This window comes from Equus przewalskii, chromosome 12, assembly GCF_037783145.1.
Source record: "Equus przewalskii isolate Varuska chromosome 12, EquPr2, whole genome shotgun sequence".
NCBI lineage: Eukaryota > Metazoa > Chordata > Mammalia > Perissodactyla > Equidae > Equus > Equus przewalskii.
Genome location: NC_091842.1, coordinates 7,149,858 through 7,174,260, shown reverse-complemented (window position 1 = coordinate 7,174,260; position 24,403 = coordinate 7,149,858). Strand labels below are relative to the sequence as shown.

General features: G+C 37.5%; 1 protein-coding gene across 3 annotated transcripts in view; it reads right to left on the bottom strand.

Annotated features, from left to right (window-relative positions):
* Nucleotides 1-1,318: 1,318 nt before the first annotated feature.
* The window catches only part of LOC103564391 (cytochrome P450 3A12), a 36,146-nt gene continuing 13,061 nt past the window's right edge, over nucleotides 1,319-24,403 (bottom strand). The window contains exons 8-13 of one of the 3 annotated variants that reach the window (XM_070567596.1): nucleotides 19,780-20,057; nucleotides 19,202-19,268; nucleotides 15,884-16,044; nucleotides 6,402-6,628; nucleotides 3,770-3,932; nucleotides 1,319-1,519 (exon numbers count right to left, since the gene is read on the bottom strand). In XM_070567596.1, the coding sequence (XP_070423697.1) occupies nucleotides 1,424-1,519; nucleotides 3,770-3,932; nucleotides 6,402-6,628; nucleotides 15,884-16,044; nucleotides 19,202-19,268; nucleotides 19,780-20,057 (992 nt within the window). In that variant the 3' untranslated portion in view covers nucleotides 1,319-1,423. The remainder of the gene's footprint in view (nucleotides 1,520-3,769; nucleotides 3,933-6,401; nucleotides 6,629-15,883; nucleotides 16,045-19,201; nucleotides 19,269-19,779; nucleotides 20,058-24,403) is intronic. The other 2 variants (XM_008540103.2, XM_070567598.1) reach the window with 2 other exon arrangements.

Below are 24,403 nucleotides of genomic sequence, written 5' to 3'. Positions count from 1 at the left end.
TTCAGTTCCTATCCCTGACTCCACAGAGTTCATTCTGGTTTTCTCCTTTTCCGAATCAGTGACTCCCTTCTCCAAAACGCAGAAACCTGGCTCCCAGGATCGTTAACATATTTACTTATTTGATGAATCCCCCTTTATGTAGCCAATCCACACTCCATCCCTTTCGACACACGGATGCTCTTGTTACCCTACCTGGATTCTCCACACCCTATTTGGGTTCTGGCTGCTCTCACCAGACCACCCCTCAGGTGGACCCCTTTCTCACCTTCCTTGCACTCCCACACGTATGTCAGGCTGTCCCTCCATGTGCACACTCTCCCCACCCTGCTCTGTACCTGACTTGGAGCCGCTGTGACTCCCTTCTCCACCCTTCCCCTCCAACACGTGGCTTCCCACATTGCTCTGCCCCACCTACTGACTTTAGGAGAAAGTTATCCAGGAAGGGAAGATGGGGAGGAGAGGGAAAGGGAGGGAAGCATCAGAAAAAGAAAAGGAAGAACGTATGCCGCTTCTGATGTCAACTTAAACTGATGAAAACTTGTAGCCTTTCTGCCCAATCAGTTGATCTATCAACCATTTCTTATTTGATCTCCATTGTGTTAAGACAGTTGGAGTTGAGGATGGAACACAAAGAGATATAAGACAACATGTTTCCTGCCTTCAGGCAAGTAGGGGAGATAAGATAAAAACCCTAAAGCAAAGTTAATATTCTAATGATAAGTGCCTCAGCTGAGTGTTACAAGAAATATGTGCTCCAAAAAAGAGAGAATTAAGCTGTGGATATACTTTCTAAGCAACAGGCAAAATCACAGTAGATTAACTCTCATCTACCTTATTATACCTAATGGGAATTCTGAAAAAGACCCCACCCAATCAGTGATTCTGAGGCTCAAAAACTTTTAATCACTGGCTCTCACTGATTCCATTCCAGATTCCCCCTAATGTGCACAAAGGCATCAGATAATACTTTTGTAAAGAGATGTTCATTGACTTGTGAAATATAATACTTTATGGAATATTCTAAATGAACATGTGATATAAATGCCTCTACTACAGTCAGCAGAATAATTCTTGTTCTCATTAAAGTTTGTTGATAAAATTGTTGAGAAAGTTTTATTCTCAGTCAGTGCTCAGGAAGAGTATATGGTATTAACTGGGGGTGGATGGAGATCGTCCTGTGAAAACCAGATATACTGAGTCCCAATATCTGGCACTTATTTAGCCCCTCCTTTATATCACACAACATATAATACTCTGTGTAGACACTGAGAAAGCTCAGGAATGTAAGAATCAATAGGCATCCATCAAGTTCAGTAGGTTAAGTTCATCTTCATTCTGGATTTTATTCACAAAGTAAATTAAGGTCTCTGGTGTTCTCGGATACAGATTCCTTGAAGGACAAAGCAGAAGTCCTTAGGGAAAATCAGGCTCCATTCCAGGTACCATCTCTGGACTCAACCTTTAGAACAATGGGTTTCTGTGGTTGAATAAGTCCTTGATTGCCTATTTTCAGGGGGATCTGCAACAGTTAAACAAGCATATGAGAACTGCTTAATGACACCCTGTCGATAACAGAAGCAAAGTAGATAAGATACATTAAGGACAATAATGGTTTACAAACATATAAACTACTTTTAGCATCATGTAAATTTGATTCTTTATACTTCATCTGTAAACTATGTCAGACTGGATAGTGAAAGCTTTCATCCATCTATTCATTCAACAAAATATCTATGGAGCACATATTCTGGACAAGGCCAGACACAAAATGATGTTGGCTTGTATTCCTTTTTGAGTTAAAATTTAAGTAAAAATGAACCTTTAAAATTTAAACCAAATCCTTAGGGTTTATGGCAAACTATTTTGACAAGCCATATAGAGTTAATTTTGTGTATTTTGAAACTTACAAGGTAACTTGGAGTGTGTATTACACATTTTAACTGTGTGGGACATCTTCAAGTTCTAAAGAGTCCAGTCACTTCTTCCAGTGGAACTCGTCCAGTTTCATGACGGGGAGAGGTCTTTGTGAAGCACTATGCCTATTTTTTAACATCTCCTGGCTCCCACGTGTAATGCAAATAGTGCACTTCTGAAGACCTACAGTTTTTTAACCAATACTATTAGCTCAGTTCTTTTATAGTCACTCCTCAGTGTTGGGGGAGCCAGTGGCAGAGCAATCTTGTGAAGTCACTGGACTGAAGGGCAAGAAAATAGTCGTGGAGAGTGAGAGGCACCAGCTTGTGGAAGACTGAGAGTTTGCAGAAAGTGTCTGTCTATCCCAGGTGTGCCAGAGGCCCACTTTCTCTCAGGGCTGAGTCCTCTGTTTGTCCACTCTTACAGGATTGCCACACAGATGCGTTATGCTACAAATAAGATGGAAATCATCTCCATTCTCCTCTCTCCTGCAGAAAGCATACTTAAGGAGAGGAGTTGCATATTAAATGCAAAAATTCCAGAAATAAGTCTTATTATAGGAACTTGCTTGATATGAATCAATGGCTACTGCTCTTTATGTAATCAAGGAGAGATTCCTGATCCTTCTATAAATGTAAAACCTTGTTATTTTCTAATTTGAAATGATGTGCATATATATCACCTGCAGGCAGTCAGACACACACACAACACACACATACACAAATCCAATTTGTTAAATTTTTATAGTTAAAATTGTTTGAAATTTGTATCCAGCAGCTCTAAATCAACTGCAAATCACTCCTTAAGCATTCACTGAATGACAGCAAGGCATAACTGGGAGTTTATGAAAGGAATAAATGAGGTGCTAGTGTTAGAGACATTCTTAGGTACAAAGAAAACACAGAGAACAAAACTGGATGTTTTAATGACAAAGTATTAAATTAAGTGCTCTGGCCAATGATACCAGCCTGCAGTAATTGACAACAGAGCAAAGGAGAGAATAGGCTCTGGACTTGATGGGGAAGGCCCCAAGGAGGGGCTTGGGGATTGAATGACAACTTGAAAGATGAGAACAGAACATGGAGGAAAGGAGAGTGAGAAAAACATTCATAGAGTTATTATGAGGATGTAAAAAGAGCCCAGCTTGACTGGAGTTGGGATTCTGGAAGGTGAGGTCAAATAATCAGGATGGCCCCAGACTGTGGGAGTCCTTCACATCTGGTAGAAATGCTTTCAGTTCATGATTCTCAACCTTGGCTGCACATGAGAATCAACGGGGGTGCTTTGAAAGCCACACATGGGTGAATTATTTTAGAATTTCTGAGAGCACCTAGGCTTGAAAAATTTTTAAAGTACTCTATTGATTTCATTATACAGACAGTAGATGTGAACCATTGTCATAAAGCTTCAGTAAGTTCTGGTGGATAAGAGCATCCTTCAAAAGGCATGATGTGGTAATCACTGAATTTCATGGCTATTTACAACACTTCCCCTTCCTTCCAGTGGACTTCAAATAGAATTTTAAACTTTGCTCAAGTTCAAAGGACTGAACACAATCATGTCAGAGAAGCTGAATTGATTCTATATGACCTTTATAGTTGAATCTTTATTAAGCCACAGACTTAGCAGACCAGAGCTGAATGGCTCTACAGGTTGCACATGACTTCAGATATACTCTGGCCAATAGAATAAATTATTATCTGAATAGCACATATTCTTTTATATATATGTATGCTCTTCAAAGGATAATTTATTCTTTATATTCATATATATTATATATATATGTATATAATCCTCGGTTTTAAAAGAAAACCTCCAAGAAATCATTATTCATGCAGAAAGTTAACTGTCTGACCTGTGTTTCTTTACAAGGTTTGAAGGAGAAGTTCTGCAGCACTCTGACGATAGCAAGTTTCATGTTCATGATAGCAAATCTCATGCCAATGCAGTTTCGAGGTCCAGTTCCAAAGGGCAGGTATATATAAGGATTTATGTTGTCCTTGTTATTCTTACTGAACCTGGTTCCACAATAGTAGATGACAAGAAGTTAATCAAATATAAAATCCACAAGAGCTACAGGTTTGGAGTTCTCACTTAGACTCCTCAACCAGTAGTACACAGGACACTTTTGTGGGCTAGTCATTGACATGCTGCTATGGGTATTTTGCTGTGAGAAGTGTAAGCTACAGATCCTTTTCATTCCCATGACCCTCTTGGAGCTTTCAATCTTGTTGAAGAGATGAGATTAATGCTGTTTAAATTAAAATTTATCTTTAAACATGAAAACTACACTCAGGGTGATGAGGTGTTCACAAAAGGAAATGAAAGTGATGAAGGAAAAGTAGATTCCTGCCTCCACTCATTTATGTTGGTCATGTGCTCGTGAAGAAAGGAAGCAGGAGAAATGTCCCCCATTATTTAAATTGCTATTTTCCCTTCTCTTCTCTTCCTCTCCCCCCTCCACTTCTCCCTCTCCCTCTCTCTCTCTCTCTCTCTCTCCCCCCCTCTCCTGTAGAAAAGCCTGTCAGATGATTTACATGGGCATACAACGCTACTCTACTACCGTATAATCACTGATTTCCTTCTCTCTCTGTTACACTAAGCTATAAATTCCTTGAAGGCTAGACCTATATTTTATCCAATTTGATTCCTCAACACGTAATTACATTAAGAATAATTGTGGATTTCAGGAAAGTGATAATGGCATTGTAGTATGTACTTTTTAAAGAGTCCTTATATTTTAGAGAACATTCTGGAATAGTTATAGATAATGTGACATAATAATAGGGAATTCAGGAGAAGAGTAGCAATGATGTGCGAATGGGGCAGCTAACATGAGCTGATGGTTGTTGGGCAAGTGATGGAGACATATAGAGGCATGAAAACTCATATGCTTGGGTACATGTTAAATACACATATACTTGTGGACATATCAAAAATCCTCCTTAATAGGAATTTCTTTTTAAAGACTGGCACCTGAGCTAACATCTGTTCCCAATCTTTTTTCTTCTTCTTCTTTTCCCCAAAGCCTCCCAGTACATAGTTGTATATTCTAGTTGTAGGTTCTTCTGGCTCTGCTACGTGGGACACTGCCTCAGCATTTCTTGATGATCTGTGCTGAGTCCTCTCCCAGGATCTGAAGCAGTGAAACCCTGGGCCGCTGGAATGGAGCACATGAACTTAACCACTCAGCCATGGGGCAGCCCTTAATAGGAATATTTTTTAACATTTGGATTTCTCACTGCATGGCCCAGTTCATGACACAAACTAAGCACTTACTTTTTGTTTGATGACTGAATGAATCAAAAAAAAAAAGAAATACAGTGACTGGTCTCTGATTTTATGTTTACGAAGTTACATAAAGGGAAACTGCTGAGCTGGGAGGAACCACAGAGGTCCCCTGGTCCAGGAAAAATAGGAGTTGGTCAACTCTGACTTCTTCTTTCAACAAGTACTATGTGTAGTTGCTATGCCAGCACTAGGGACACCAGGGCCAATATGACAAAGTCCCTGGAATGAGGGAGCTTATACTCAGGGGCTAATAAAAGTCTAGATCTTAGCTAGTGCCCTAAAAAGTTCATTCCAAGTTGTGCTCACCAATACAGTAAATGGGAAATTATCAACTCTTTCCAGAGTTCAAGTTGTGCCCAAAGTCAGACCTTGGCTCTGAATTCCCAGAAGAGCACGTTCAAGACCCCACCAAGGAGGATGTCTCAGATGTTTAGAGAGCAGATGACTTTGCTTTGGAAGGGTCACCCAATGCTAAGAGTAGACGGGAGCTGGCACAGGATTGGTTGTCATGGACAGCACCAGAGGTCCTGTGCTCACCTTCATCCTCAATAAGTCTGCTTAAACCACCAGGGAAGAGGACCACTCAGGTCATCACCTGTACTCTCATAATAATGCTAAAGGAAACAGCACCAATGTTGGAAAAAATGGAATGTGGGAAATTTGGTGGTAATTTAAAGATCTGAAGAGAACCGTATAGAAAAACAGAAAGGAAAGTATAAGCCTATATTCCTAAAATAAAACAGTGGTTTAGTAAATGTATGGCAAAATATGAACACACTCAAAATTTACGCACATATATATATACACACACACACATATGTAGTAGCATAAGATATTACTTATATTTTCCTGTTAAAGTAACTAGTTCACAACCAAATAAAATATAATGCCATTATAATTTTTTAAATTCTATATATGCATAGAACAATGTCCATAAGGACATACATCATATTATTAATGAGGCGTATCTTAAGGTATTGGCAATGTGAGCAGCTATAATTTTCTTTTTCCTAGTGTGCAGTTAGTGAAACTTTGACAACAGTGATCACTCTTGTAATAAGAAAAACAAACTTTTAAAAATAAAATTATGTACAAATGATTGCACATAACACATTTGTCATCTATACTAAAAGATGCCAGAATATGCCCAAACCTGCCAGGATCAGAGTGTATTCCCTTTCCCAGGGGCACTGTACCTTTCAGGACAGAACTCCTCAGGCTCAGGCCAGAACTCTGAGGCTCGATGAAGAATAAAGGTTGGCACCATCACCACTGTCCCTTTGGGAATTAGCACTCCATTGATTTCCACATCTTTCTTACAGACCCTCTCAAGTCTACCAGCAATTGGGAACAATCTGAGAGATTCATTCAGCACCATGTCAAGATACTCCATCTGTAACAGGGTATCATAGGTGGGAAGGGCCTGGGAAGAAAGAAGCAGATTTTGATAAATTGAGATTTGGGGTAAAATTTCCGCACAGTCTCTGTAGTACTAATGAAATGTTAGAAGCACAAAATAAAAATTCATATTGATAAAGGACCTTAGAATTTATAGAGATTTTAATACATATCATGTCCTCTGACCTGTTCAGTCATTCATTGAGATATGCGGAGTAGCTATGACTATGGGAGTTCACTGGGACAATACCCTAAACAGGGCCTGAAATCCCTCAAATTACGATGTAGAGGTTTTTCTTTCTCATGTGATCAAATGTGATTAATAGACTGTGACCTTACTCTTAAGTGACATATGCCAAAGTCATTGTTTCCTTTCCAAAAAGAGGCCACATATCTATACCAAGGAAAGTGAGTGTGTAAAAGAGAAAATCCCCTATTTGACATAAAGTCTTTTAGCTGAAAAATCCTGCTTGCTAGCACTTAAGATTATCCATATAAAATTTGGACAGAAACACTGTATTATATAAAATCTCTATAAATAATTTGGGGGAAAACTAGCTCCTTTCTAAACCAAATATGACAAGAGAAAAGCAAGACTCGATGGTGCCAAACCACACAATATTGGTTCTAGGGAAGGTTATGGAAAGGATCAGAACACTACTCCCAGCCCCATCCTCTGTTGCTGGAATGGTCTCCTAGTTGCTGCTTCAGGATTTGACTGTAAGCTCTGAAGACTTAAACAAACCCCTCCAGCCAGAGAGGTCAGATCTCTTCTCATTACAAAGAATTCCATGCTGGTGTCAAGATGGCAGTGTAGGTGGACTCTGAACTCACCTTCTTCCATGGACAGAACAAATTTACAACTATGCTTGGGAGAACTATCCCTGAGGGAACTGAAAATTGGATAAAAAGAACTCCCACAGAAAGGGACACTGATGACTGAAGTGGAAGAGTCAGAATTTCCTTTCTAGAGAGAAAAAAAGCCACTTTCAAGCCATGGTGCTTCACGGCTGGCTGGGAACAATCTTAAGGTATGAAGCCTTCTCTGTAGGAGTCGGGGATCAGAGCAGGGGAGCACTACCACAAAAAGCAGCTTTTGGACTCAGCACTACTGAGACAAGTGTTATAATATCTGGCTTTTCTGGGCTATTAAAAGCTACAAAGAATACCCCCAGAAAAGCTATCAGACACAAGGGGAAAAAACCCTGCCCTTAAAGGGCCCACACATGAATTCACCCATTTTGGACAGCAACCTAAAATCACCAGAAAGAAAGATACATGGTCCTTCGTTGAAAAGAGACTCACTTGGTAGGCTCTGGCTGCATCTCAGTGAGAGGTGAGACCTCCCCAGGGACTGAGACATTGGCAGCAGCCATTATTGTGACAGGTGTGCTGACACAGACACTGGCCAGCACCACTGGAGTTCTTCCCCAGCCTGTTAGCCCAGGGTCTATCCCATCCACTACAGCACCAATTTAATCCAGCTCAGCTAGGGCAGGCACAGTGGGGACAGGCCTAGGGACTGGCTACAACCAACAGCAAGGCCTCAGGCAACTTGTAGGCCTGCAGCAGTGGGATGCCAGGAGCTTCTGCAGCCAGGTGAGTGAGCCCACCTCTGTAAGGCAGGGAGTTTGTGAGGGGTGGGCCTGCTTTTGTGCAGTGTGTGGGGTGTCAGAAGTGGGGTGAATGGGTCCACTTCCATGGGGCAGGATGCATGCATGGGACAGGACTGTGTTAACAGGGTTTGTGGTCCTGCAGACTGCTGGGCTTGTCAGCTGCAGTAGACCTGTGATTCTCAAACAGCCACATAGAGGATTGGCCACACCTTCCAAAGCCTGAAACAACTGGGCGCTCCCATGCCTGGTGTTGGCCCCACTCAGCTGCAATCCTGAGAGAGCTGACCACAGCCTTGCAGGACAGAGGCCTACAACAATTGCAATCCCCTGAGCCTATCAACAAGACACAGTGGGGCCTACTCACTTAACAGGAAAAGTGCAACAGGAATGTGCTATTAGACCTTGAAGCCAACTGTGCTGTGGCTCCCCACAATCAATAAAGTGACTGAAGGATCCATAGCAGCCACAGGCAGCTGAGCATTACAACCAGCCAGCCAGGGGTATAGCCTAGACTCCTCAGGCACCTACAGCAAGGGGAACCCAGTCACAACAGAAGGGCCTATGTAGCCCACACCAGGGACACTCCTGGAACATTAAGAACTGGTGAAAAGAGCAAAGTACACTGCTGGACCTCATAAGGCACCTCTTACATAAGGCCACCTCTCCAAGATCAGGAGAAGTAGCTTACCTACCTAATATATATATAAGCACAGAGAAAGAGCCAAAATGAGGAGGCCAAGGAATGTATTCCAAGTAAGAGAAGAGGACAAACCCCAGAAAAAAGTACAAAACAAAACAGAGATATACAATCTACCTGACAAAGAGTAATACCTAATAGCCATAAAGATGTTCACTGATTTTGGGAGAAGAATGGGTGAACTCAGTGGGAATTTCAACAAATAATTGGAAAATACGAAAAAGAACCCATTCGAAATGAAAAATACAACACTGGAGATGAAAACTTCACCAGAGAGACACAATAGCAGAGCAGATGATACAGAAGAATGGATCAGTGAGCTGGATGACAGACTAGAGGAAATCACCCAAGTGGAACCAATAAAAGAAAAAAGAATTAAAAAGAATGAAGACAGTCTAAGAGACCTCTGGGACAACATCAAGCACAGTAACATCCATATTATAGGTGTCCCAGAAGGACAAGAGAGAGACAAAGGGGCAGAGAATCTATTTGAAGAAATAATAGCTGAAAACTTTCCGAACCTAAGGAAGGAAACAGACCTCGAGGTACAAGAAGAACAGAGAGCACCCAATAACAGAAACCCAAAGAGGCTCACACCAAGACATATTATAATTAAAATGTCAAGAATTAGAGATAAAGGGAGAATCCTAAAAGCTACAAGAGGAAGGCAACAGGTAACATACAAAGGAAATCCCATAAGGCTATCAGCTGACTTCTCAGCAGAAACATTACAGACTAGACAGGTGTGGCACAATATATTTAAGGTGCTGAAAGGAAAACCTTACAGCGAAGAATACTCTGCCCATGTAAGGTTATCATGCAGAATGGAAGGAGAGATAAAGAGTTTCCCAGAGAAGCAAGAACTAAGAGAGTTTATCACCAAGAAACTACCCTTCAAGAAATGCTAAAGGGACTTATTATGTAAGGAGAAAAGAGAAGACCACAAATAGGAACATAAAATTATCAAAAAAATAAAATAACTGGTAAAACAGGGGAAGTGGGTAGGGGGAGTGCACAAGTGGTGATTAGACACATTTGTGTGGTGATTGATTGTAATTAGTCTTTGGGTGATGAACATAACATATTCAACACAGAAATCAAATATAATGATATACACAGGAAATTTATATCATGTTATAAACCAATGTCACTGAAATAAAAAAATAAATTAGAAAATCACTAGTAAACACAAATATAGAGTAAAAGTAGCAGATAAACCATTTATTAAGATAATATGAAGTTCAAATGGAAAAGTACTAAAATTATCTTTTTCCATGATGAAAGGGTAATGGATACAAACACACACAAAGTAAGAGGCAAGATATGATATCAAAAACATAAAATGTGGGAGGAGGGGAGCAAAAGAGTAGAGCTTTTGGCAAGAGATCAAACTAAAGAGACCATCAACTTAATAAATATTGCTATATGTATAAGCTATTATATATGAACCTCATGGTAATCACAAACCAGAAACCTATAATAAATACACAAAAAATATAGAGAAAGGAACCCAAACATAATACTAAAGAAAGCCATCAAACCACAAGGGAAGACAGCAAGAGAAGAAGAAAGGAACTGAGAAGAACTACTAAAATACCTAGAAAAAAGGTACCAAAATGGCAATAAGTACATTCTCATCGATAGCTACTTTAAATGTCAATGGACTAAATGTTCCAATCTAAAGGCATACGGTGGGTGATTGGATTAAAAAAAAAAAGACCCATACATATGCTGCATTCAAGAGACACACTTCTAAGATACTCACAAACTGAAAGTGAAGGGATGGAAAAAGATACTCCACGCAAATGACAATGAAAAGAAAGCTGGAGACGCAATACTTACATCAAACAAAATAGACTTTAAAACAAAAACTGTTAACAAGAGATAAAGAGGGCACTACATAATGATAAAGGGAACAATCTAACAATAGGATGTAACACTTGTAAATATCTATGCACCCAACATAGGAGCACCTAAATATATAAAGCAATTATTAACAGACATAAAAGGAGAAATAGACAGCAACACAATAATAGTAGGAGACTTTAACACTCCACTTACACCAATAGATAGATCATCCAAACAGAAGATCAATAAAGAAACATTGGCCTTAAATGACACATTAGGCCAGAATGATTTAGTAGATATATATAGAACAGTCCATGCAAAAACTGCAAAATACATATTCTTTTCAAATGCGCATGGCACATTCTCCAAGATAGATCACATATTAGGCAAAAAAACAAGTTTCAATAAATTTAAGAAGATTGAAATAATACTAAACGTCTTTTCTGACCACAAGTGTATGAAACTAGAAATCAACTACAGGAAGAAAATTAGAAAACCCACAAACGTGTGGACATTAAACAAAATGGTACTGAACAACGATTTGGTCAATGAAGAAATCAAAGCAGAAATCAAAAGATATCTGGAAACAAATGAAAATGAAAATATGATATGTCAAAATTTATGGGATACAGCAAAAGTGGTTCTAAGAGGGAAGTTTAGAGCAATACAAGCCTACCACAACAAACAAGAAAAGTCTCAAATAAACAATCTAACAGTATACCTAAAGTAACTGGAAAAAGTATAACAAAGAAAATCCAAAATCAGTAGAAGGAAGTAAATAATAAAAATCAGAGTAGAAATTAATGAAAAAGAGACTTAAAAAACAATAGAAAAACAATCAATGAAACTAAGAGCTGGTTCTTTGAAAAGAACTCACCAAGAAAAAAAGAGAGGGCTCAAATAAATAAAATCAGAAAGAGGGGAAATTAACACGTCCACCTCAGAAATGCAAAAAGTTATAAGAGAATGCTACAAAAAGCTACATGCCAACAGATTGGATAATATAGAAGAAATGGATAAATTCTAGAATCATACAACCTTCCAAAGGTGAATCAAGAAGAAATAGAGAATTTGAATATACTAATTACCAGTAAGTAAATCAAAACAGTAATCAAAAAATAAAGACCCAGGACTAGATGACTTGCCTGGTGAATTCTACTAAACAGTCAAAGAACACTTAATACCTATCCTACTCAAACTCTTCCAAAAAATTGAAGAGGAAGGGAAGCTTGCTAACTCATTCTACAAAGCCAACATAACCCTGATACCAAACCAAAGAAGGACAACACAAAAAAAGAAAATTACAGGCCAATATGACTGATGAACATTGATGCAAACATTCTCAACAAAACACTAGCAAATCAAATACAACAAAACATTAAAAAGATCGTACAACATGATTAAATGGGGTTTATTCCAGGGATGAAGAGATGGTTCAATATCCACAAATCAACCAAAGTGATTTATTACTTTAACAAAATGGAGAATAAAAATCATAGGATCATCTCAATAGATGCAGAGAAAGCATTTGACAAGACACAGCATCCATTTATGATTTTAAAAACTGAATAAAATGGGTATAGAAGGAAAATACCTCAACATAATAAAGGCCATATAGGACAAACCCACAGTTAATATCTTTCTCAATAGAGAAAAACTGAAAGCTATCTCTCTAAGAACAGAAATAGACTAGGGTGTCCACTTTCACCACTCTTATTTAACATAGTATTGGAAGTCCTAGCCAGAGCAATCAGGCAAGAAAAAGAAATAAACAGGATCCAAATTAGAAAGGAAGAAGTAAAACCATCACTATTTGCAGGTGACATTATTTTATATATAGAAAACCCTAAAGAATCCACCAAAAACTTTTAGAAATAATGAGTGAATACAGTCAAGTTGTGGGGTATGAAAATCAACATACAAAAATCTGTTGTGTTTCTACACTCACATCGAAGTAGCAGAAAGAGAAATTAAGAATACAATCCTATTTACAATTGAAACAAAAAGAATAAAATACCTAGGAATGGACTTAACAGGTTAAAGATCTGTACATGGAATACTATAAAACATTGTTGAAAGAAATTGAAGAAGACACAAAGAAATAGAAAGATATTCCATGCTCTTGGATTGGAAGAATTAGACATTTAAAATGTCCATACTTCCCAGCGCAGTCTACAGATTCAATGCAATCCATTTCAAAGTTCCAATGACATTTTTCACAGAAAGAGAACAAAGAATCCTAAAATTTTATGGGACTACAAAAGACCCCAAATAACCAAACCAATCCTGAGAAAAAAGAACAAAGCTGGAGGTATCACACTCCCTGATTTCACAGTGAAGGAAACCATCAACAAAACGAAAAGACAACCCTACAATTTGGAGAAGATATTTGCAAACCATATATTACATAAGGGGTTATTATTCAAAAGATGTAAAGAACTCGTACATCTCAACAAAAAAAAAACTAACAAGCCAATTTAAAAACGGGCAAAGGAGCTGAACAGACATTTCTCCAAAGAAGATATACAGATGGCCAACATGCACATGAAAAGATGTTCAACATCCCTAATTATCAGGGAAATGTAAATCAAAACCACAATGAGATATCACCTCATATCCATGAGTATGGCTATAATTAACAAGACAGGAAACATCAAGTGTTTGAGAGGATGTGGAGAATAGGGATCTCTCATACACTGCTGGTAGGAGTGCAACCTCTATGGAAAACACTATGGAGATTCCTCAAAAAATTAAGAACAGAACTACCATATGATCCAGCTATTCCACTGCTGGGTATTTATCCAAAGAACACACACAAAAAATGAATGCAAAAAGATATATGGACCCCTATGTTCATCGCAGCATTTTTCTCAACAGCCAAGACTTGTAAGAAACCTAGATGCCCATCAAAAGACGAATGGATAAAGAAGATGTGGTATATATACACAACGGAATACTATTCAGCCATTAAAAGTATGAAATCTGTTCATTTATGACAACATGGACGGACCTTGAGGGTATTCTGCCAAGCTAAGTAAGTCAGAAGGAGAAATTCAAATACCAAATGATCTTACTCATAAGTAGAAGATAAAAACAACAACAAACAAACACATAGAAACAGAGATTGGATTGGTGCTTACCAGAGGGGAAGGGAGGAGGAAGGAGGGGGGGAAGGGGGTTTAGGCACATGTGTATGGTGATGGATTGTAATTGGTCTTTGGGTGGTGAACATGATGTAATCTACAAAGAAATCAAAATATAATGATGTACACCTTAAATTTATATAATGTTGTATACCAACATTACTGCAACAAAAAATAAAGGTTAAAAAACAATTTAGGTAAATTGTTAACTACATGGAAAAATAAATAAATAAATACATTTTCCTCCTGGGAAAAAAAATGAAATCCAGTTTTAGCAGAGATCTGAAAACAGTGTAGACAACTTGTGGCTATCTCTTGGTGTTATATTGAAGAATCAATATTGCAGATGTTAAGAGTTCGGCTCAGGAGCCAGACGTCCTGGATCATAGCTTGTCTTCCTCACTACCAGTTACATGACTAGTATATGAAAGTATTTCATCTCTCTGTAGCTCAATTTTCCAAAATGTGCCACAGAGATAATTAAAGTTGACACTTCATAGAGTTGTACATCAGAGACATTCACTGCTCATCCAGTATCCATGTAGTCCCCCATATTTCCCAGGCCATTGAACTTAGGGGAAATAAGCTTTGCCAATCCGTTGTGAAATGAGGTGATGTATGTCAGTTTGGGGACAAAATATTTGAAAAGCCATTGAAGAACACTCTAGTTCTTTACTCCCCATCCCACAGGAAGGCCTCATGTTCTAATCAGCTACAAGAAAGTGAAACCTCATAGCCTGTAACCCTAGTAACTATGTGGAGCAGAGACTCCTACTCCCATCTTCTATTAACATCCAGTTGGAAATGTAAATCTGAGTTAGAATAAACCTTTGTTATGTAAATTCACTGATATTGAGGGCTCATCTGTTACTGAGGCACAACCTAGCCTATCCTGACTAATACAGAATTTTACGAAGGTTATATTCGCTTAGAAAGCATTTAGGACAGACATATATATTAAGAGGCAAATATAAACTATTTGTGTTGTTATTTTCCTTGTAATTATTATTATAAAAAAAGGAGAACAAAATGCTTTAGCTAATCTCTGTCTCTAAGTGACATCATATTTCAAACAAAAGAATCCCAATATGGGCTTTACCAGAGAAAAGAGATAATTTTTAATTTAGGTAGGCCCTAAAATGTCTCCTTACCTTATATGTATGAAATACCTATGACTGACAAAATTCATGAGGCTTGTCCAAAATCACAGTCAGGACTCAAAGTCATGTCTTTCATTTCTTATCCTATGCTCTGTCCTCTACACCAGGCTTCTCCTAGTCTGCAAAGTTTACCCAGGGTAGTAGATTGAACTAGTGGTCCTAATTCTCCACCCTTTTCTGTGTCCATGGCCTCTGCCACATAACTTTGTGGTATACTCCCATTCTGACTCTAGGGTTACCCATGTGGCTTGCTTTGAACTGATGCAATGTTGGCCAAGTGTGATGCAAGTGCAGTCTTGAAAAGCGCCCATATGATTGGGCTTCTTGCTCTTGCCCTCTGCAATAACCCTACAAACAGGACACCCAAGCTAGTTTTTTGGACCATGAGAGATGAATGGATCACATGTGGAGCTGAGTCAGCCCATCCAGCTTAGCCAAGGCCAGCCTAGACCAGCCAACACCTTGTCCAAAGAAAGCCCAGCCAATATCAATAGAGGTAACTATCCAGACACTTGAGAAATAAATTCTTATTGTTAAATGCCACTGAGGTTTTGTGATTTTTGCTTGGCCTGATTACGGGAACAGATAACTGATATGCCAGGACAAACAGTTTTTTCAAAGATCTTATAGTTATGTGAGCAGCATACATTACCTATGTTTCTCCCTTTGTTTTCATCTCTTTAAATCCTTCATAAAAGGTGCAGGTAAAAGAATTGATACTTATGCATTTTGAACGAATTCTCCTAAGAAGTGATGAGGAGACATTCTTGCTAAGTCTTCACCTTCTCCCTCCCACTCTAGGTATCATCCACTCACCTTATTTGGGAAAGTCACATCAATCTCATCCTGAAGCTTCTGCTGGACATCAGGATGAGTGGCCAAAAGATACATAAGGAAAGAAAGAGAAGTGCTAGTGGTCTCGTACCCAGCAAAAATAAAGATAATAGATTGGGCCACAAGCTCCAGATCAGACAGAGCTAAAAGGAGAAGAAACATTTTAGGTAAAGCAGGTCAGTGTAAAACATTACAGTTTAGATGATTAGAAATCCAAATGAAACTCTCAACACCCTAGGGAAAAAAAGAGAAAAGCAGTTTGGAGTCAAACTGGGAGTGGTTTGCACTCTATCTGACAGAGCCAGAAAAAGGCAAAAATTGTCTTAATTCAGTTTTTCCCTAAGATCTACACTATTCTTGAAATCTACTCCTGGTTATGCCACCATCCCCACCAACATAGCTGGGTAATTTCAAGAGATAGCATTTCTGTCTAACATACACAGTGTTATCAGTATGTCCCTTGGAGAGTCCTAAAAGTATGTTAGCTGCAAGTAATATGGGGCAGCATTCTCCCTCAGGAACAAATTAAGTTATTCTAGCTATAATATAGCTTGAAATTTTTAAAGCAAGTCTGCAATACTAAAGCTTAATGGTAGAGAAAATTAAAGGATCTTTCCTCTAAACATGTTTGAGGAACTTAAGAGAATAATATTGCACTACAGATGAACTCTTGCAACTCAAAGTGTAGTCCATGTACCAGCAGCATCTGGGAGCTTATTGAAAATGCAGAACTATTGAATCAAACTCTGAACTTGCATGAGATGTGGTGGATTGTGTGCACAATCTAGCTGGAGCATGAATGACACCTTGAGAAGTATCAGATGGTGGAAGACCTGTGGTACAAGTCTTTAAATGGAAGATCTCAGATATGTACAGAAAATATAGAGACACGCAAAATGCTAGAAGAGTGGTGATTAACTGTAGTCTAATTAATGGCATTAAAATAGAAGACGGCAGAATGTGTCAATAGAGGGCATTGGAGAGCTTGAAAAAATATATATGCATGGTCCAGTGAGAGTAACAGCAACACTTATTCAATCATGGCCTGAATGTCATCTTCCTCAGCACATGCTGTCTTTCTTCACTCTAATTTATGCTCAGCAAACTGCCCCTGTGATTATAAGTTGGCCTCCCTTGTGATTTTCTTCTGAAAGAAACTAAGCATGGTCAGGGTGAAATCTACTTGCTTGGGACTAGAGTAGGACCTTTACTTAGGGCACTGAAATAAACATAATAGCTGACCTAACCATGCAATTCACAACTAAAAGCAATAAAAAATGATTATAAGAAAGTTCTGTAGAGTTCTGATTTCCCAATGATGATTTCTGTGATGCTGGTTGTCAGTAAATTCGGCTATCAAATTCTTTCCCCTGGTTAGTGTGAACCTCCTGATACTCAAAGTTTAGAGCTGTGCTGTCCAATATGGTAGATACATGTGGCTAATTTTAATAATTAAGTTTAAATATAATTTAAGTTCCGTTCTTCAGTGGCACTGGCCACATGTCAAGTGTTCAATAGCCACATGTGCCTAAGGGTTACTGTATCGAACAATGAGGATATAGAGTATTTCCTTCATCACATAAAGCTGGGTTTGACTAGGTAGATAGATAGATAGATAGATAGATAGACAGACAGACAGACAGTAAGACAGGTAGTTAGAAGTAGATGTAAGCACAGATATAGATGTATCTATACTGGTGTGTTTGACTCAGATCACCCCTACTGTCTAGGAATAATTGTTAAATATTCAGGAGCTCTGTGAGATGGTTGTCAAACCATTGGTAGGTTGAAATTAAACATATGGGAGTTTTCATGTCATGGAAATAAACTATAAATCAGCGCCATTTTTTGAGAGACAGAGCATGTTTACATCACTGGTTATGGGTAGATATAGAATTATTTATGTGTATCAGTTTTGTACAAATACATTTGATGTTCTTAGTTTTGTCTACTGAGAGATACTAGAAGCAGAGACATCCTAGTAGCAGTGAGCTACTGCTAATGATTAGCAATGAGGCACCAGATTTGGGTTTATGAATACCATTTCTCAATAAAAGAAAGCAGAGCTCCTTGGAGAAATGGTTTATTCCAGGACTGGTCAGGAGAAGAAGGGAAACCTGGAATGTCTTGCATCATAAAGCAAGGAAGTGTTCAGGAAATGATAGGTGAAAAGGATACAGGACATTCTGTATGCTGTAATGGTGGATATACATCATACCATAGAAAGGACAACACAAAGCATGAACCTTAATCTGGGCTACGGACTTTGGGTGATAATACTGTGTCAATGTAAGCTCATTAATTGTGACATATATTTCACTCTGATGAGGAATTTTGAGAGTGACAGAGTTTGTGTGTAGCCGGGGCAGGGGGTATATGGGAACATTTCTGTACCTTCCACTCAATATTACTGTGAATCTAAAACTACTCTTACAAAGTCTATCAAAAAAGTAAAATTAAAAAAAGGAAGAAGAAAAACAAAGGACACAGGAGCCCACTTGAAAGGGCTTCCAGTGGAAAAATCTGAGAGAATTTGAGCATCAAAATAAAGAATGATATAAGCTAGTAAATTTGTTATGTATGAGACCATATTAATATAAATATATAAGCAAATAAATAAATTGGGGAGAACGGAAAGTTTTCCCTTACAATGAAACATCAACTTATAAATGCAGAAGAAATGACAGAGTTAGAAAGTCATCATTTTGCAACCATCACAGTAATAATGGTTTCAGTCAAATCTATCTGTGGATGATACACTAAGCAGGCAAACTTTGAAGAGGTACAACATGTTTACACAGCCTCAAAGCTTTGCCCCACACATTACTTATTATTTACACAGGGAAAAATAAAACTTTGCAGTAGATTAAGCTAGTGAATACATCTTTACCAAGCATTCAAGTTGAGGTCAACAACACTGGGGCAATGTGTCTGCTGTTATGATGAAGACTTGATGCAAATTTCCATCCAGAAGTTCTGATTCAGTGGATCCGGATGAGGCCTGAGAATTGACATTGGAAACAACCTCCCCAGAGGTTCTGATGTGGGTGATCCACAGACCACTGACTGACTTCCAGTCACTCTCAAATAACTTATTTATGGTTGCTCTTCAAGCTTTGAAGAAAGTTGTGACTGTACGTTTTTAGAAAGTGCCTCTGCCTACCATTTATATCTGAACATGTGTCTTTCTATAATTTTGCAGAAATTCTCTTCTGTCTGGAAAACTTCCTGGACATTTCAGAACTCCTACCTCCTCCTGAGCCTCCCCATCAGTGCCCCTCTGAAGAACTCCTTGGTTACCTTTATGGGTGTCCATTTCTTTGGAATTCTGAGAGTTAATCATCAGCTGAAGAAAATCCACTCGGTGCTGAAAGCAGAAAGAAAAATTTCAATGACAGACAGTCATTTGTGACATCAGATATAAATCAAGAGTGCAGTGCTTAGCCTCTTTCCTGAGAATATGACCCCTTTAAGTCCAGAAGTCTGACTAATGTTCCCTGAGTCATCAGTGAACAAAATCATCCAGCTACAAATCTTGGAGAGCAGGATGTTCCCCTGAGAGAAATTCAGCCATCCTGTCCAACTGCTTTTTGGTCTTCACTCTCTCTGATCTTTAGCTTCTCTGGCTTTTGAACACAGCTTCCTGGCCAAAGAGTTGCCTGCTCCCTCTCCTGTCATGTCTGCTTGTTCAGGAGGAAGTCCCTTCACTTCATTTTTCTCACCAGCCTTAATTTAATGAATGGCCACATAAGTTAATTCCCTGACTTTTGCAGAGTTCAGCAGCAGCTTTTCTATGAGCATCTTCAAATGCCCCACACACCCATAACTCTAAACAATCTTAAGTAACACCCTGGGGTATTTATCCCTGTCTCCCTGACCTGGAGATATCCTTGTGCTGGTCTCCAGGTCTCATGAAGGCAAAGCTGGGTTAGCTTCAAAAATTGACACAGAAGTGCACAAATCATATGTATAGACCTCAATAAATTATGAAAATTGAACACCTTCATGTAACCACAACCAGATTTTACCTTTTGTTTATCTTTGAGGCGACTTTCTTTCATCCTTTTTACAGATTTTGTGAAAAAATCAGTAACACGTTTTGGAAACATATATATGTGTATTACTTCAAAAACTGCTTTAAGAAATGGAAAGAGTGCTGCAGGGGAAAAAAAGAAAGCACAATGAAAATGTGAAATTTACATGGAGCAATTTTAATTTTCTCTACCAATCAGAACAGTAAAAGAAATCAGGGTTCTCAACCAGGGGCCATTCCTTCTATCATCTTTGTTTGGACTTCGAAGCCAATGTTTCAGCTAGGGTAATTCCACACATAGAAATCATCACTACTTCAGTGACATCTGGGGCCCCATCCACATCTTTGGAATGACCAAAGGAACAGAATTGCAATTCTTGACCTCTTAGCCTTTTATCTATTGGACTAGGATTTCTTTGGATAAACCAAACCATAGTCTGCTACTTTAATTAATCGTGCAGTTCAGGAAATGGAAGTCAGGATAGAAATAATACATGATATCTTCCAACCACAATGAAATGAAGTTAGAAATCAATAACAGAACGTTAACTGGGAAACTCACAACTATGTGAAAATTAAACAATACACTCCTAAATAACCAATGACTCAAAGAAGACATCCAAAGGCAATTAGAAATTACTTTGAGATAAATAAAAATGAAGACAGCATCTACCAAAACTTATGGGATGTGACAAAAGCTCAGAGAGAAATTTATGGCTTAAATTTCTATATTTAAAAAGGACAAGGGTCTCAAATCAATAAGCTAACTTTCCACCTTAACACACTGAAAAAAGAAGAGCATGTGAAACCTAAAGCAAGCAGAAGAAAGGAAATAGTAAAGATAAGAGCAGAAACTAATAAAATAGATAATAAAAAACAGCAGCAAAAATCACTTAAACCAAAAGCTGATTCTTTGGAAAGAACTTTAGCTAGATTGACCAAGCAAACAAGAAAGAAGATTCAATTCACCAACATCATAAATGAAAAAGACATTACTACTGATATTAAAAAAATAAAAAGAACTATAAGGAATACTGTGAACAATTGTATAGCAATAAAATTAGATAACTTAGATGAAATGGACAATTTCCTAGAAAGACACAAACCATAGGAACTGACTCAAAAAGAAATAGATGATCTGTAGTGGCAACCAGAGGGGAATAGGCCAGAGAGAGGGTGAAAACAGTAATGGGAACATGTACATGGTGACAGGCAACAACTAGACTTTTGGTGGTGAACACAAAGAAGTCTATACAGAAGTCGAAGTTTAAGGATGTATACCTGAAATCCATATAATATAACGTACAATTTGACCTCAGTTAAAAAAAAGAAACAGACAATCAGAATATACCTATAACAAGTAAAAAGTTTGAGGTTGTAAACAAGAACATACCCACAAAGAAAACCTCATGTCTAGATGGTTTCAATGGGGAATTCTACCAATTATTTAAAAAATAATTAACATCAATTTTTCACAAACTCTTCCAAAAAATAGAAGAGTAGGGAATACTTCCAAACTCACTCTACAAGGCCAATATGACCCTGATACTACAAACAGAAAAAGACATCATAAGAAAAGAAAATTACACACCAATATATCTTATGAACATAGATACACAAATTCTCGAAAAAGTACTGGCAAACTGAATCCAGTAACATATAAAAAGAAGCATACTCCATAGCCAAGTGGAATTTATCCTAGGAATGCAAAGTCGTGTAATACACCATATCAATAGAATAGAAAACAAAAACCGCATGATCATCTCACTAGACGCAGAAAAAGCATTTCACAAAATCCAACCCCCTTTTGTGTTAAAAACACTCAACCAGCTAGCAATAGAATTTCCTCAATCATATATGAAAAAATCATAGCTAATACCATACTTAATAGTGAAAGACTGGATGCTGTCCCCTAAGATTGAGAGCGAGATGAGGATGCCCGTCTGATCACTTCTATTCAGCACTGTACTATGAGGTCTAGCCAAGGGAATTAGGTAAGAAAAAGAAATTAAAGGTATCATTATAGGACATAAAGAAGAACGTGACGCAGTCTACACAAAAAGTGAAACATAATAACGTACACCTGAAAAATTACTTAATGTTATAAGCCAATGTGACCTCAATAAAATAATTTGGAAAAAAAATAAACCTATTTCCATTATCACATAACATGATCTTGTATATAGAAAGTCATAAAGAATCCACCAAAAATCTATTAGAACTAATAAACTAGTTCAGCAGCATCAGAATACAATTTCAGTATACAAAATCTTAATTGTATTTCTATACACAGCAACAAAGCATCCGAAAGTGATATTAAGACACCTCAATTTACATTGACATCAAAAAGAACCCAGAATATTTAGGAAGAAATTTAAGAAAAGAAGTGCAAAATTTATACTCTTAAAATTACAAAACATTGTTGAAATAACTTAAAGAAGATCTTTAAAAATGGAAAAGCATCCCATGTTCATGGAGAGAAAACTTAATATTGTCAAGGTGGCAATACTCCCCAAATCTATCTATAGTTTTAATGAATGGCCTATCAGAATCCTAGCAGCTTCTTTGTAGAAATCAAAAGCTGAATTTAAAACTCATATGGAAGCAGGGGACTCAGAATAGTCAAAACAATATTGAAAAAAAATGAATACAGTTATAGGACTCACACTTTCCGATTTCAAAACTTACTACAAAGCTATAATATCAAGGCAATGTGGTAGTGGCATAAGATTAGACATATAGATCAATGGAATGGAATTTAGAGTCCAGAAATAAACCCTCATGTCTATGGTCAATTGATTTTGAGAAAGGTTCCAAGACCATTCAATGGGGAAAAATAGTCTTTGCAATAAATAGTGTTGGGACAACTGGATATCCACATGCAAAAGAATGAATTTGAACTCTTACCTCACACAATATACAAAAATAAACTTAAAATAGATCAAAGACCTAAACATAAGAGCCAAAGCTATGTAACTCTTAGAAGAAAACCAAGGGGTAAGTCTTCCTTGCCTCAGATTTTGCAATGGATTCTTAGATACGACACCAAAAGTACAGGCAATAAAAGAAAAAAGTAAATAAATTGTACATCACCAAAATGTAAAATTTTGCACTTCAAAGGATACTGTCAAGAAAGTGAAAAGATAACTACAAAATGGGAGAAATATTTTTTAAATCATATATCTGATCAGGGACTTTTATCTAGAATATATACAGCACTCTTACAACTCAACAACAAAAGACAACCCAACTACAAATAAGAGAACTCTTTAAGTAGACGTCTATCTAAAGATGATATAAAAATGGTGAACAAACATATAAAAAGTTACTCAACATCACTAAACATTAGGGAAATGCAAATCAAAACCACAATGAGATATCATTTCACACCCACTAGGATGGCCATAATCAAAATGATAGAAAAGTGTTGACCAAGTGTTGGGGAGGATGTGAAGAAATTAAAACCTTGATGCATTACTGGTGGGAATGTAAAATAGTGTAGCTATTGTGGAAAACAGTTTGGCAGTGTCTTAAGAGGTTCAACACAGAATAACTATAGAATTGGCAATTGCACCCCTGAGTATATACCCAAAGAATCAAAAACAGATATTCAAACAAAAATTTGTACATGAATGCTTATAGCAACACTATTCACAATAGCCAATAGGTGGAAACAACCCAAATGTCCATCAGCTGATGAATGGATAAACAAAACATGGTATGTCCATACTATGGAATATTATTCGACCATGAAAAGAAATAAGTACTGATACAGATGATACTTGAAAAAACTATGCTAAAGAAAGTGAGCCACAAAGACCATATATTGTATGATTCCATCTACATGAAGTGTCCAAGCTAGGTAAATCTATAGAGACAGAAAGTAAATTAGTAGTTGCTTAGGACTAAGGGGAGTGAGAGGTGGTAGTTAAAATGTACAGGGTTGCTGAGATGACAAGAGTGTTCTAACAGTTGATTATAGTGATGGTTGCACATATCTTTGAATGTAATAAAAATCTTTTTTCGGTTTAATTGAATTATAGTTAACATAAAATACTGTATAAGTCTAAAGTGTGCAGCATAATGACTTGACATATATAAATTGTGAAAAGATGACCACAAGTTTCGTTAACATCCATCACTTCATACAGTTAAAAAAACAAAAATTTTCCCTTGTGACAAGAACTTTTAAGATTGACTCCCTTTTTTTCTTTTTTCTTTTTCTTTTTTGATTGCAGTAACATTGGATTATAACATTATGCAACTTTCAGGTATACATCATAATATATTTCGAATTCTGTGTAGATTACATCATGTTCACCACCCAAAGACTAATTACAATCCATCACCACTTCTGCACAGCAAGAGAAACCATCAACAAAATGAAAAGACAACCTAACAATTGGGAGAAGATATTTGCAAACCATATATCAGATAAGGAGTTAATATCAAAAATATACAAAGAACTC